Source organism: Megalops cyprinoides, chromosome 14, assembly GCF_013368585.1.
Source record: "Megalops cyprinoides isolate fMegCyp1 chromosome 14, fMegCyp1.pri, whole genome shotgun sequence".
NCBI lineage: Eukaryota > Metazoa > Chordata > Actinopteri > Elopiformes > Megalopidae > Megalops > Megalops cyprinoides.
The window spans coordinates 17160920-17174964 of record NC_050596.1 but is presented as its reverse complement, the minus strand read 5'-3'; the positions used below and the strand labels follow the sequence as shown (position 1 = coordinate 17174964).

The following is a 14045-nucleotide window of genomic DNA, read 5'->3' as shown; positions in this document are numbered from 1 at the left end:
TCATTTCCTGACAGCACACTGTTTTGACAGGCTGAAGAGGGTAAAGAGAAATATGATTGAGTTAAATGGCTGAGAACATAGGTCAGAGCTTTTATTAGGATTTTTTTAATGTACTTTTTGTCAGAGATCCACTAGTCACTTTCTTCAAGGGCAAAACCAGTAGGCATTGTTCAGGGTATTGGAATATCAGAAGGGCAATTGTTTTGATCTTTTAGACATACTGTAATTTTCTGAATTACAATAAAACTTCAACACAAATAATTAGGTTGGAAAGTAGAAAAACACCTTATGCTTTGGTGTGTTACCTCAATAGAAAAATTAAGGCTTACTCCACCATAAAAATGTAGTCAGGACACTGAATTCAGTGACATGCCTAATTGTGCTACTAGCTAGTAATGGGCATGTTTTTAATTATCTCCAGCAAGCAAAAAATACATGCAGTCTGCTCAATGCCACAAATTTACTTATACTTATTGCAAAGCTGACTGTTTAGGTACTCAAAAAATTACCCAGAGCAATATGAAAATATTATCAAATTGATTTCATCTGCAAAGTTTAGAGAAACACCTAAAAACTCATGGTCAATTTTATAGCAAAAATAAATGAATGCAAAAGTGTATTTACAGAACTAAACTTGAACATGTGAAAATAATAGTGCATTTCTGCTCATTTATATGGAACTCATTATGTTTTGTGCCATAATTTTCCCATCTCAGTAATGGATTATTTTCTGCTCCATTTGGGCTTAACTGCAATGTGATTAAGTAGTATTGTACTTTCTGATGTCTTGTGAAAAAATGTAATGTAAAGGAATTCATTTGGTCTTGCTTTACCTTTCACTCCCTTTTCCCAAAGTCTTAAGAGGTGTACTGATATGTGTTCTTCATCCATCGCATGTGTTACTTATTTTCAGGTTCATGTATTTTCAGGTTCATGCTTCTGTTCACTTCCCAAGTGGCTCTGAAATCACTACAAATGAGCCTGCATTATAAAACCTAAAACAAAACTCTCAAACACCTTGGCAAGTTTGAGCTCTTCACTTCAATTTCTTTTAAATTTTCAAACAGCTGCCAGCATTTCAACTGACACTGCCCCAGAAGACACAACAGATATTGTTAGTGAGTGTAAAAGGAAATGACAATCAAAGACCCTCTCTTTTCACAATGCCATACACTACACTAAAATGTGTTTTCCCAGTTCACAGAAGGCAGGAAATGATAAATAACATCTTATTTCCTGTCAATCTTCTGAGTTACAACACCAATTAAATTTAACTGTGAATGTTGTTCTAAGTATTAACGATGTCTGGCCTTCCCTGTACTTTTCCTTGGGAAGAATCAAGCCTTGGCTCAAAGGAAATCATTGTCATCCTTTAGTGTGGTTTTATGTAATTTGTTATGGTACAGTGATATAATGCAGAGGCTCTTGAAAGGGGGGTTATAGTTAATGTCAATCACACAGGAATGATTAGTTCAGGTAGTGTCTGATGTCAAGTTCCCAGCGGGTGGGGTATTGTATTTTGTTGGTAAAATTCCAAAATGATAACAGCGTTTGCTGTGACTTCATGTTATCCGAGAAGCAGACAGACAGCAAACTCTGTTGAGCTAAGATTTCAGGGCAGAGGCCGAATTAAGAAATGTCATTTGTACTAACCATTTCTGTGGGTCAGCAGGACTTTTTCATGTTCTTTTTGTACTTTCATTCAAAAGACACATCAAAACTTAAAACCACATGGCTGTTTTCAACTTTTTTGTTATTGTCTACTCCTATCTAACAGAATACCATATTGTATTAGTTTGTTGTCTACAATTGTCTGTATGTATATTAATCTATAATTTTGTACAGATAACAAAATAATTTAACATACCGCTACAAACATTTTGTCATATTAGAAAAAAAATGAATCTAGAAGTCTTCAAGACACCTGTACTTACCAGTGTTTATAGCTTTTTGATCAAGCCTATCATATGGGTATGCAGTACCTTCTTTCAGCATATAGTACTTTATCTGGAGAGCACAGAAGGAAAACTGGAAACCACACACATATATTAGTCTGGATTTTACAAGCAACCAGTCACACCAGAGCATTTAAGTTTCTGGGTTCCCCCGCAATGTGTAAAAATGTGTAATTTTTGAAAAATTGTCAAAAAATGGAGGGGAGATAAATTATTAATGAATCCACTGTTCTACTTAAATAAGACATTTGGTTTTATGTTAGCATTCCAGCACTGTCATTTTTCAACATTATGATTTTTAACTCAGCTTTATCAGTTGAACATTTTTTTAAAGATAATCAAATAAACTAAATCCATATTTTGACCTGGTCACTGTAGGCATCACAGTAGCCCACTTCTGAGAGCCCACTCATTTATTCTGTTTCCAAAACTGGCTATGATGTTCCTTCAGTTTAAAAACCAATCCAATTCCTTATAACAATCATCCATATCCTTTATTTTACCTTTTCCATTATTTTAGGGAATAAAGGTGAATGGTGAATATACTTTCATGCCATGCACCATGATTGATATAAGCTGGCGGCTGAAAACTGGAATTATTAAATAACTGAGCCGGCACTCACAAAAGCCTTTGCAGTTGGCTAACAGAGTACCATTAAAACAATAAAGGAAAATGTCTAGCAGGTCTCAGAGTTTTATGCAGGTCACACATGGATGCATATAGAAGTTTGTCAGATTTAATATGGCAATTTTTGGATCTGCTTTAATCCATCACTTTTGGCCAAGTGTCGAAGAGAAAGCTCAAACTGATTAAAATAACCTATGTCATTAAAAGTCCAGCTGGAACTCTCCATGAAAAAAAATAGTAATGTTATATAACAGAATTTTATCCTTCCCATGGTTGCAAATGATACCAATTGCTTCAGTTGCCCCCCATTTATTACCTTACAAAGGTTTTATTGACCTGTTTTCTTCTGTACACTAGAACCAATTAGCCTATTTATTTTACAGCCAGCCTTCAAAAAAGCCCCAGCAACATGTTGTTTTGAAATGCCCCAAACACAGACACACATACACCTTTTAGCAAAAACTGCATTTAAAACAGGCATTTTTTTCAGTTCAGAATTTCATCTTTACAAAAACCACAGACCGGGTAAATGTGTGTATTTCCTCAATTTTCTCCTCACCTGAATACAACATAATGTGATTTGTCAGCCATTTTGAGTTTTATGTAAAACACTTAAAACCTGCATGATCTATTATGCCTATTGCCTTGACATTATTTAAACATTATGCTTGTGTAGGATGCAACAAATGGAGTACTAATGTCTATGCACTACCTATGCTTTCAAAAACCTTTAAGCGGATTACTTTCAGTGGAAGCATTGTTATAGCTCACATAATTCATAGACTGCTGCCATATACACATATGCTCTGGGGGGAAAAAAAAAAAAACAGTTTTACCATAAAAAGAGCTTATTCTATATGAACCCATGGAGGTTAGTACCTATACACTTGTTTATAATTTATAGTATATAATTAATAAGTAATAGACACCTTTAGACTCAAATACTAACTTTGGCTGGTACTGTAATCAGATATTGCCATTATATACATCATTTGGACCATGCCATTAGAAGAATACTAAAAAAAGTTCTAAAACGGTTCCCTGTGTTTTTGCTTAAGCCTGCCGTCTTTCCTACCACAGCATCTGGCTTTATACGTACCGTGTACTGCAGACGTAAATCTCACACAACCTCTTTTTTTTCTTCCTTTGAGACCAGTTGAAATGGTTACCACAAGTCATCAATATCTTTCATATTAGTTACCCCTCACTGAAAATACCCAGCCTGTAGACAACTATATTCAAATTTCTGCATTAGAGTATACTGTAGAAGTCGTTATCAGTGCAGGTATTCCGGTTTCTGTGCCAACATTTGGTCAATTTTAACACTGTAGCAAGGAAATTCAGACCTAGCGGCTCTTGAGTGGCTCAGTTGGTATGGCATTTGCTTTGAGTGCAGGCTGAGCCAATGTTCAAGATCCCACAATGGCAGACCAAACTGGATTGTTCCCCTGGGGATGGGTAGGACTTCCAGTATTTTCTGCCCTTACTGTCATTTGTCAAGTGCTTGTGAATTGCTCGGATGACAACGGTGGAGTAGCACCTATCCTCCAGCAAGCACCCACTTCACCCTGGTGCACTGTGATGTGAAGTATGAAAAACAGCCACTGATGGGCTACTAGAGGACTGCACTAATTTTGATTCAATGCTTTTGCGTGAGTGCAGAGGCTGTTGCAGTGACGGGGGACATAATGTACAATGGCTAGTTCTACAAAAAGGGTTAAATAAAAAAAAGAAAAAAAGATGATGCAGAAGACAAGAAAGTTACCATTTGTACATTCTTACTATTAGCTCACCTGTTCGCAGGTATTTTTTTTTCATTCTTTCCCCCTGCAGCTGGGGTGTAACTGTTTGCCAGGCCATAAAGAGTTTGTAAACCCCCTATTTTTACACAGGAATTAAAATAATTGATGCCTATCTGCGTTGAAAAAAATAATTGATGCCTATCTGCATTGATACAATTTATAAGGTATGATGAATAGACTAAAGAGTTATGACCATAAAACCAATTACTGACTGTCATTTAGTATTGTGTATGATCCTCACTTATGACATGGTGAAATGTATAATAATATTGAAAAAATCAAATGTATAACAATATTCAGTGATATCAGTGACTGTCAACTTTCAACATCCAAAATCTGGTTCTGCACTTCCTCATTACTGATGTGTATTTCAAAAGAACATTGTTATTTCAACAGAACAAATGAATGCAAAGCACTTACCAGGTAATTATTTTTCATGATTTGGAAACAACAGATAAAATTCCATTCTGAGGAAAAAAGTCTGTGGTTCACTCACATCCCTTTAGCTATGAAAATGCCAACAGGTGCCTATGGGATTTAACATATTGACAGGGATCCTGGAGCTTTTCAGAGTGGAGATATGCATATGCAGTGATCTTTGGAGCAGAAATACAGTAACCATCAATATGTCAAGACAATTTCTGATGAAAGCAAACATTTCTTGTTTCTGTGCAGTGATCAATTACACGCATATGTCCTCTAATCACAAGGGGATGAAAACAAACAAATAGCACAGTACCTTCCTGTCAGGCAAGCTCTTTGATGATGGATTTCGGCTTCGGGGTTTTTCTTTTCCACAATTTGGCTCAGCATGTTAACACTATGCTATGAAACACTGCTCTGTGATTATTCCCCGCACAGACAGGGGATGCCTGTTGAGAGGGCCCGTCATGCTGCAATTTTAAATTCATGAGAGAGCTTAATGGGGAGGAGATGGGGGCTCTCTTTGCAATGACCCCCAGTGTGTGTCTTTATGGGAGACCTCCATTTTAAATCAAGGAGATGCATTGTTCCCACTGGGACCAGTGTTCAACCCCTGTTCCCTGCCTTTCTTTTTCTCATTTGGACCTTGACATCTGCAATGAGAAGATCTTCATAGATGCCAATTCTCCATGTCTACATTCAATCCATTCAATCAGAGAGAACTGTCCATGACTGATCCTGCAGAGGCTTGTAAAAAGAAGACATCTCTGTACCCCAATAATTCAGATTCACCACAGGATTGGTAAGGATTTGTTTCAGGTTAGCTCACCTCAAGAAATAAGGTTGTTTGTGTGGTCTGTGACACATCAGCATGCTTAGTTCTATAGCAGTCTATGGCCAGGAACTGGACAGTCATGGTAGACCAAAGATGTGTGTCCTAATGGAGCTCCACTATAAACATTTTTAATAGCAACTGTGTAGCAACTTTGAAATGGAGAGGGCATGTCAGGCTTATCAGCAAATTTGACCTCACAAACCTTTGGGCGTCTTCCAATCATAAGAAATCCAGCTTTTGCTTGCAAAACACTAAATGTGTCATAATTTCATCCTATGTCATTTCACTACCTGCAGAATGCCCCCGTTTTTGTCCATCTTACAACAGAGTCTGGCTCTGACAGTGCCCATCCCAAAGTATGAAGGTGGGTCTCACAGTAGCTCAGAGACAACCCTTCTGGCAGCATGCCAAAGTCTAAGGAACTCACCGACTACTGATTGATCAACATGGGCCTGAGAGATGAGAGGCAGAAAGAACCCTTGGCCAGTGTCCAAAAAGAGTGTGTACATTCTGAAATATAATGGCCTCAAACCGCACAAAAATATTCTCACCTCATGTTGCTGTTAGGAATGCATTAATAACATTGCTTTTGTCATCAGAGGAAGTCTTAGACTCAACCTAACACTTGAATCCCTCCTGCTGTCAAATAATGCAAGCTCATCTTAGCGTTTCAGTCTAGAGTGCTGTCTTTATTATTTTAAATGCTGTAGATGCCATCAGAACACCTAAACCATGTCTGCTGAAACCAGAATACCTGTTCAATCTCATTGGCACCCTAACATGCTCCACTGTACTGCTCTAAAACGTTTTTTCCTTACAAAGACGCTGTAAAATTGATGGTCTCATTCATTAAAAACAGCAGGTGTTCACAATGTGGAATCTTCCATAGTACCTCTTCTATAAAGAGCACAGGAAAGTCCTCTAAGTCATTTAAGTGAACTACTTTGAGCCAGCTCCTTGAGCTTAAGCAAAATAACAGGCAATTCAAAGACTAATAGGCTAAGAAAATTCTCAGTTCTAAGAATAAAAAAAAATGTGCCTGACTCATGGCGGCTGCTCTGCCCCAGGTTTGGAGGCAGGAATGCCTTCCAGTTTCTTTGCCTTTTTAGCCCCTTCTACAGTTTATGCTGACAAACTTGTCCAGGACCTCACAAGTGTGCAAGCTGGGTCCTGAAGTCTCACCTTGCCAACTGATCCATTCCCAGGCCCTTATGCCCAGACTCAGTGTAGCACAGCTGTCAACAGGACTGATTCCAGTGCTGACATTTAGCCTGGCCTGGCTGATTCAGGCCCGCACGTGCTTACTTGCCAATTCAGCCTCCCTCGTGCCAATAGAATGTTCCGAAACTACTGAATTCTACATTACTAATCTGTACTCATTTATATGCAACACGTAAACACAAATAAGGAATACATGGTATGTATGTCAATAAATGTATGATATACCGTGTCTTAGTTGTTGCCACTTTCATCTGGGCCCATGTGCAAATAACCATACAATGCATAATAATCAATTTCACATGCTTGATTTTGTACAGAATCACCTCCAATTTTATTTCAATAAACTGAGATCTCATTTCTAGTTTCTAAGGAATTTAAAAATGAAAACATCTAGTTGGCTGTTTGTGAAGGTCAATATTTAATAAAACGATGCCAAATTTTGACAGTTAATTTGTTTCAAAAGATTAAACCGCCATAGTACACTTCAGTGGTGATTATTTGTTGTGACATTCCATCTATTGGTTATTTATTGATTCAGTGTGTGTGTTGGGGAAGGGTTATGTTTCCCTTTTCAAATTCCTTCATAATTGGTGCAGCCCTGTGTGTGACACATACTAAAAACAAAGCCCTTGCTAAAGTATTACAATGCTGTGATGTCAGAATTTACACAACAAATACAGTACAACATGAATGGTGTGGGCATTTTATCACAAAAATGCAGCAGCCATTGTGGTCATTTCCAGAAGTTCTATTAATTTTACCCTACCAGATAATTTACATGTAACCTACTCTAACATGGCCATGTTCAGAAGTGTGGTCCCCAAATACTCTAACTTACAGACCCATACAAATGAGGGAATTCTGTGTATAATTAATAATGTTATTAATTTTGAGTGTGAAATTATTATGATAGTGAAGGTAGAACTTTTTGGTCCAGGATGAAAGGATAAATATTCATGTCACAAACTATTACACAGCCTGAAGTGTGGCACCTGACTTGCTTGTGTTGGTACTGCTAATTAGCTATAATTGGGTGTTTTTTCAACAAGTTCTCCTGGGGCAACAACTAGTTTCTGAAGTATCTATATAAAGGTTATCTGGAGACATTAAAAATCCAATTACGTTTTGTGGCAGCTCTGTGATTTCTAGTTAGGTTTGCCTAAAGCCAACGGCAAGATCTAAATGTCACATCTTTCCAGACATTTTTATCAAGTAATGCTTATTGGGAAATGGACACAAATACTACACAAGTAACACCAACATGTCATAATATGGCAAATTTAGAAAGTGGATATTTGTTTATTTACATATTTTCTTTTTTTGTTCCTCTATTTTCATTACACTTTATTTGACAGTGCCTTAATATCCAGTAATGTGCTAGGAACAATTTGTTGGTGCATAGTAGTCTAAACACTAATAGCTACTTATTCAAAAGAAATCCATGTAATTAATCAATGATATAAAGGCTGAATATTTAAATAATAAAAAATTTGAATCTTTGAATAATAAAACTTTTACTATCATTGCTAAGATTGAAGTTATAATATGACTATCCTTCAGAATTTAAGGGCAACTGCAGTTCACAATGAATTACAATGAACAGTAAATCTGAAATGTACACACTGCAACATACCATGAATAATAAACCTGAGACTCCTAGAATCACCAAAAACCCATACTTCGAGGGAAATAAAATAAGATGAAAAAAGCTGACTTCTCTTTTCCTGGCAGAGAAGTTGCTTTCCTGTTAAGACTAGAAATATGTCTGTGGAATCCTAACATAATTAAACCATGTAAGTAGCTAGAAGTTACCTGGGAACTAGCTACAAAGACTGTTTAAAGCATTGATCTGCATGACTCGTCAATTCCAATGATTCGTGTGCAATGTTTCAGTTCGCCTTGCCACCAAATTCAGCTCTGTAGCCAACTATGGTTGTAGGGCCTCTTTGACAAGGCAAGCAAAATGAGCATTCAAAATGTCAGCTTTGACAGAGTAATATCATTAGCAAGCTTTAGAAATCACAGGCTCACAGTCATACTTCCACAGAGTGATCAGCCATGAACTAACCCTGATACAAAGAGAAATAAAGGACACTGATGTATACAGCCCCAACTGACTCTGCATTCCAGAAGTACAATTAATCAAATGCAGCCTTTCCAGCCTAGCGCTCAACTTCCAGATTAGAAAATTTAGAAAGCATGGGTTCAATCAATGCACTCAAAAAACTATAATACTTATTCTAAGACAATAATGTGTGCAAAAGTAAAAATCAATTAATAATCCTTTGAAACACTCTGTGTTAGCCACAGAATTTTCTTGTCATTCTGAAGTGGTGAATAGCAGGGATCTACCAAAAAATAAAAGCAGCACACCTGGCTATAAATAAGGCCATCCAGGCATACTATATGCACATTAATGCCTGTTTTTATGCACTGAATAAAACATAAAAACTAGAATGCACCAATAGTCATCTTCCCTAATTACCTGGGGGTTGATAAAGCAGTTCAAAAAATTTTCCAGAGCTGAAACATACATACGTGAAATTTCTATTATTTGAGTTCAAGAACTGAAGGCTGCAAGTGGCATTAAATTTTATAGCATGGTATTAACTATAGAGGAAACTCATGACAAATAGGCCTAACTAAGTCTGCCAAGCTGTGCAATTTTGTGTGATTGGGCATGTGGAGAATTACTTGCATGTTTGTAGTATGTGTTAGCATTATATCTGGAACGATAGACTCATAAATTGTACATATTCCTTTGCACTTACATGTCAATCTAGGCAGACATTTGTGATCTCAACACAATGTTTAACAATGGCTCATGGTGGTGCCATGTTTGTGCAACTTTTCATGCCAGTTTATTAGATGCACTGTGCCCTGGGCAAGACTGTCTGCTAAATCACAATAATGTAAGGTAATACAAAGGCTGCACAGCAAGTTAAATATCAGACTGTGGAGCAGACAGTTCAACAGCTGATTTTTAGCTGGCGGGGACAAATGACCGGGTATCAATGAAAAAAAATACCACATTAGATTATTACAGAACGATAGCAGGTAGGCAAATGCTGAAAGACATATACAAATGTTCAAGAGTTTGAAAACAGATGAAATCAAAAAGCTGTATCAGTGTATATTATAATGAAACTGCAGTGCTGGAATACACTGATACAGCTCAGACCAGCACAGACCCCTGATTATAGGCACCTAGGTGGGCATATCCCATGCACTTCTACAGTATCTTTTTAAAAAGAGCTTATTTTCCCACAGATAGATTTCTGATAAGTGAAATACACCAGTAATCATGTTCAAAAACATTCTTGAGAGTGTATCAATGCCGAGTCAAAGTCAATGAAGGTAATTTCCTGAAACAGAAAGCCTCAAAGAGCAAAATGGCCCCCACCTGTCAATAAATGGAAATCTGTTTGCCTTTTTGTATTCACAATGGGTCAACTGTTTTGTATGTAACACTTTCCAGTATAGTCTGAAATAGCCATCAGAATTTGCTGTCTGTTCTGCCTCTCTGCACTAACAACATAACATCATGAGAGACAAGAAATGCAGCTCACTCTAATGTACAAATTGAAAATGTATGTCCTTATATGCAGTTTAATTGCTTAAATCTGTCTTAAATCTGTTCCCACATTAATGCATTTGTTTAATACATTTGTTTAGTGCACTTAGTCTGCCTGAAAATACAACTTGAAAACACTTACCCCTATTTCATTATTATAGAGCCTTTTACCCATCAAAAATCCAAGAGCATCAATTACCATTCCATGGATTTTGTTTTTAAATGCATTTTTAACAGACATCATTTCTGTTCTGGGACAACTACTACAACTCCAGCTGCACTGGTTGTGGAGAATTGGTGATGTCTCTGGAAAATGAATATTTTATCTGTGCTCATTCCCTGGAAAGCTACTGCTACCAGGCTTTAGGAATAGATAATTACACTCTCTTACAGGGTGCACCATAGAGGAAAACATTATCACCAACAAAGGACTAGAATTTCTGTACTATTTTAATTAACATTAACGACTACACTTCTCATATTCAATGTAATGCAATATTAATTGTCACTGCATTCTACATTCCTGACATATATGCAATGGCTGAATTAGTAGAGGCTACAGTATGTGTTTTATCTGCTCATAAAAGTCAACTGGCATGCCGATCCTGGTTTAACCACGAATGTGTTTACTACATGGCAGATAAAACCCCTACATGCAACACGTTGCAACACATTCATGAACAGCTGCGGCTGTAAGGAGTGTATGGCAAACAGCAGTCTATCCAACTATAGACACAGAGCCCCCTACTGGACAGATAAGTGCCCATGCAAACTAATGCATTTAAAAAGTTTTCCAGGAATAACAACTATCAAATGTTGCAGCTCAGCTCAGTAACAAATACACCTTATGTTTTTTCCTGTGAGGTAAAGTTGACAGTCTGTTTAAAACCTTTGACCATTTATGATGATTCATTATTTAAGCATAACTTTTTACACATCTTTAAAGAATATTAGTATTAACCATAAGTATTAATTAAGAGTGCCTGCAAAGCATTTATTCAATGATATTTATCCTCAATATTTCAGTTGGGGTGAAAGCATGGTGTACTTTGTAATGTATTGTATAGAGTTTTAAAACTGCCTCTAACTTATTATTTTTATTTGTCTGGTTTTAGCCATACAATTTGCCTTCGCTCTCAATGGTACACTGAACCAGCTCCATTCTTCTTTATGAACTTGCATATACGTGACACAACTGGACCTAACGCTTTTTCTGCATTCCTTTATAACTTATTACCAAACATACTGCAATGATGGTAAGAAAAATGCTTTATTATTTATCTACAACTCCAAAGTTGTCAAATGTAGTACTGTACGTCTTGTTCTCTATAAATACCAGAAGAATGTGATATTGCTTAGAGATTTCAGACATTCTACTCACAGAAAGGAAATTCTGGTCAGTACTTTTCAACACAGCCAGAGAACTTTTTTGATTGCTTGTCATAGAATGTGTCATTTGCAAGCCATTTTTAAGTGACATTAAAAAACAAAAATCTTTTATGAGTGCAAAGAACTACAAGTATAAATGCAATATATATTCAAAAATGTATTGCATTATTCAAGATAATTACAGTGAAAGAAATATTAAACATTGTTTGAAAACATGTTCAGGTTTTAATGGCCTTTAAAAATAATTTCAAAAACTCACAGAATTTACCTTGCCTAAGTTCTGTAATTATCTGAGGAGATCTTTTCAGGCTGCAGCATAGTTATCCAACAGCTATTAAACCATACGGTCATTATGAAATACTTTATTGAAACAATTGCAGAGAGATGCTTGCATTCTTATGCTATATAGTGTTTTTTCATGTCTAATGGGGAGCAATGTGGGCATTTTTCACTGGCATTGTATTGGGACTGAACTTCTTATTCCATGTAAGAGTGTAATATTACTTCACAGTGGGCCTCCCTTCCTCCACTCCCCCCTTTGGGGCTAAGTACACTGACAACTGTTCTCTCACCATTGACAAAGCAACAATTCTACTGATGGACCAATCCATAAACCATGATTAACAGTGGGTCGGTGAAGTGGCTTATGGTGCCAATAGCAGGACTAATGAATATGCATGTCAATGTAGTACTTTGGCTTCTCCTGCCAAACTTCAGTTGTGGCAGTTGTGATAAATAAAAAGATGGTCAGATTTGATAACCCATGCAATGTAAAAGAAAGAAGACACACACACACACACACACACACACAAACTGTTGCCCTAAATGAAAATAAAGAGGATGAAGTTCAAAATGGCCTTTCATCAGCTTTGTGGAATGTGATTATGGGGAAATAAAGTAAAATGTCACAAGGGAAAATGGATAATGCCTGAAAGCTGAACTTAATTCTAAACGAAACCAGGAGAGAACGATCGTGTGACGCTTAAGCAATTAAATGCGTTCTGTGTTTTCCAGTCGAAACGGAGCTTCAATCAATTCTCTACAGCAGTGTATTCTGCTTGGATGCAAAGCAAGTCTTGTTCTGTGTTCTTGAGTAGAATACCCTGCAAATGATCTTGCCATGTAACAAGTTGTACACTTGATTAATTAATTCTTTGTTTATACCTTGTTCATACCTGTTATCACGGTTTTCATTTTCATAGAATTTACAATACTTTCCGAAAATGAATCTTCTGTCTGAACCAGAGATTGAGACGCCAATAATAATGATAATAATAATAATAATAATAATAATAATAATTTGGCCGAAAAAAAAAAAAAAAAAACATTGTGAAAGTGACAGTCAGATTTAGCAGGCAAATCCTGCTAAATTTTATCCTTACCCTACCTGAGATTTCCTGGTGAGGGACATTCGCGAGACTGAAGCCTTTGGCTGTGTACGCTTGTCTGACCTCACTGCAGCTTCGTGCTTTCAGATCAGCTCCAACTGAAAGAGACAGCACCGAGAAAGTGCAAAACAAGGCTTGTATTCTCAACATCGTATACTTGTGATTAATCCGTATACGTTCGACGGCGAATCCCCCGTTAAACAACCCAGACGGCTAAGCACTCCGTAGATAATACAGCGCCCCGTAGTTTCCACTTTTCTTCCACTGCCGATTGAGAAATCACTTTACTTTGCAAGGAACACAACACTCTCCCGCTTCTCCTCGGAAAACACGCTTTGAGCCCAAGTTCAGACACGTAAATCCGGCTTTGGCAGTAGCGCCGTATGATATGTCCAGTCGACTTCTCTCATACACACAGAGATACTGTATTACCATCTGCGAGGGGGAAGCAGAAATCTCAGAGAGAACTATATACACACTGCACATTAGCAAGGCACCGACTCACAGCGCTAGGCAAAACACGGAATGGAATATTTTAGATGTCACACCGCTCTCTTCCTCTGACACACGTTTGCTACGTCGCACGTTAGAACAGCCTTAATTTATGTCATTAAGCCTAATTCGATTAATTAAAAAGACAAAAAAGTGTTATTATACTGGGTGTATTTTCTATCAGATATGGGCATATTCAATTATGAATTCTACTTTCTAAAAGGGACATTCAAACTTATGACCCGAACATGAAAATGTGTTGGAACATAACAAAGCTACGGAAAAAGCGTGTCAGTTCGAAACTATTTACACATGTAAAGTGGCAAATGTTGTACTCG

General features: G+C 37.1%; 1 protein-coding gene across 1 annotated transcript in view; it reads right to left on the bottom strand.

Annotated features, from left to right (window-relative positions):
• LOC118789364 (glypican-6-like) overlaps positions 1-13676 on the bottom strand; it is a 189783-nt gene extending 176107 nt beyond the window's left edge. The window contains exon 1 of the mRNA XM_036545752.1: positions 13215-13676. Coding sequence (XP_036401645.1) covers positions 13215-13365 — 151 coding nt within the window. The 5' untranslated portion in view covers positions 13366-13676. The remainder of the gene's footprint in view (positions 1-13214) is intronic.
• Between the last annotated feature and the right edge of the window lie 369 nt (positions 13677-14045).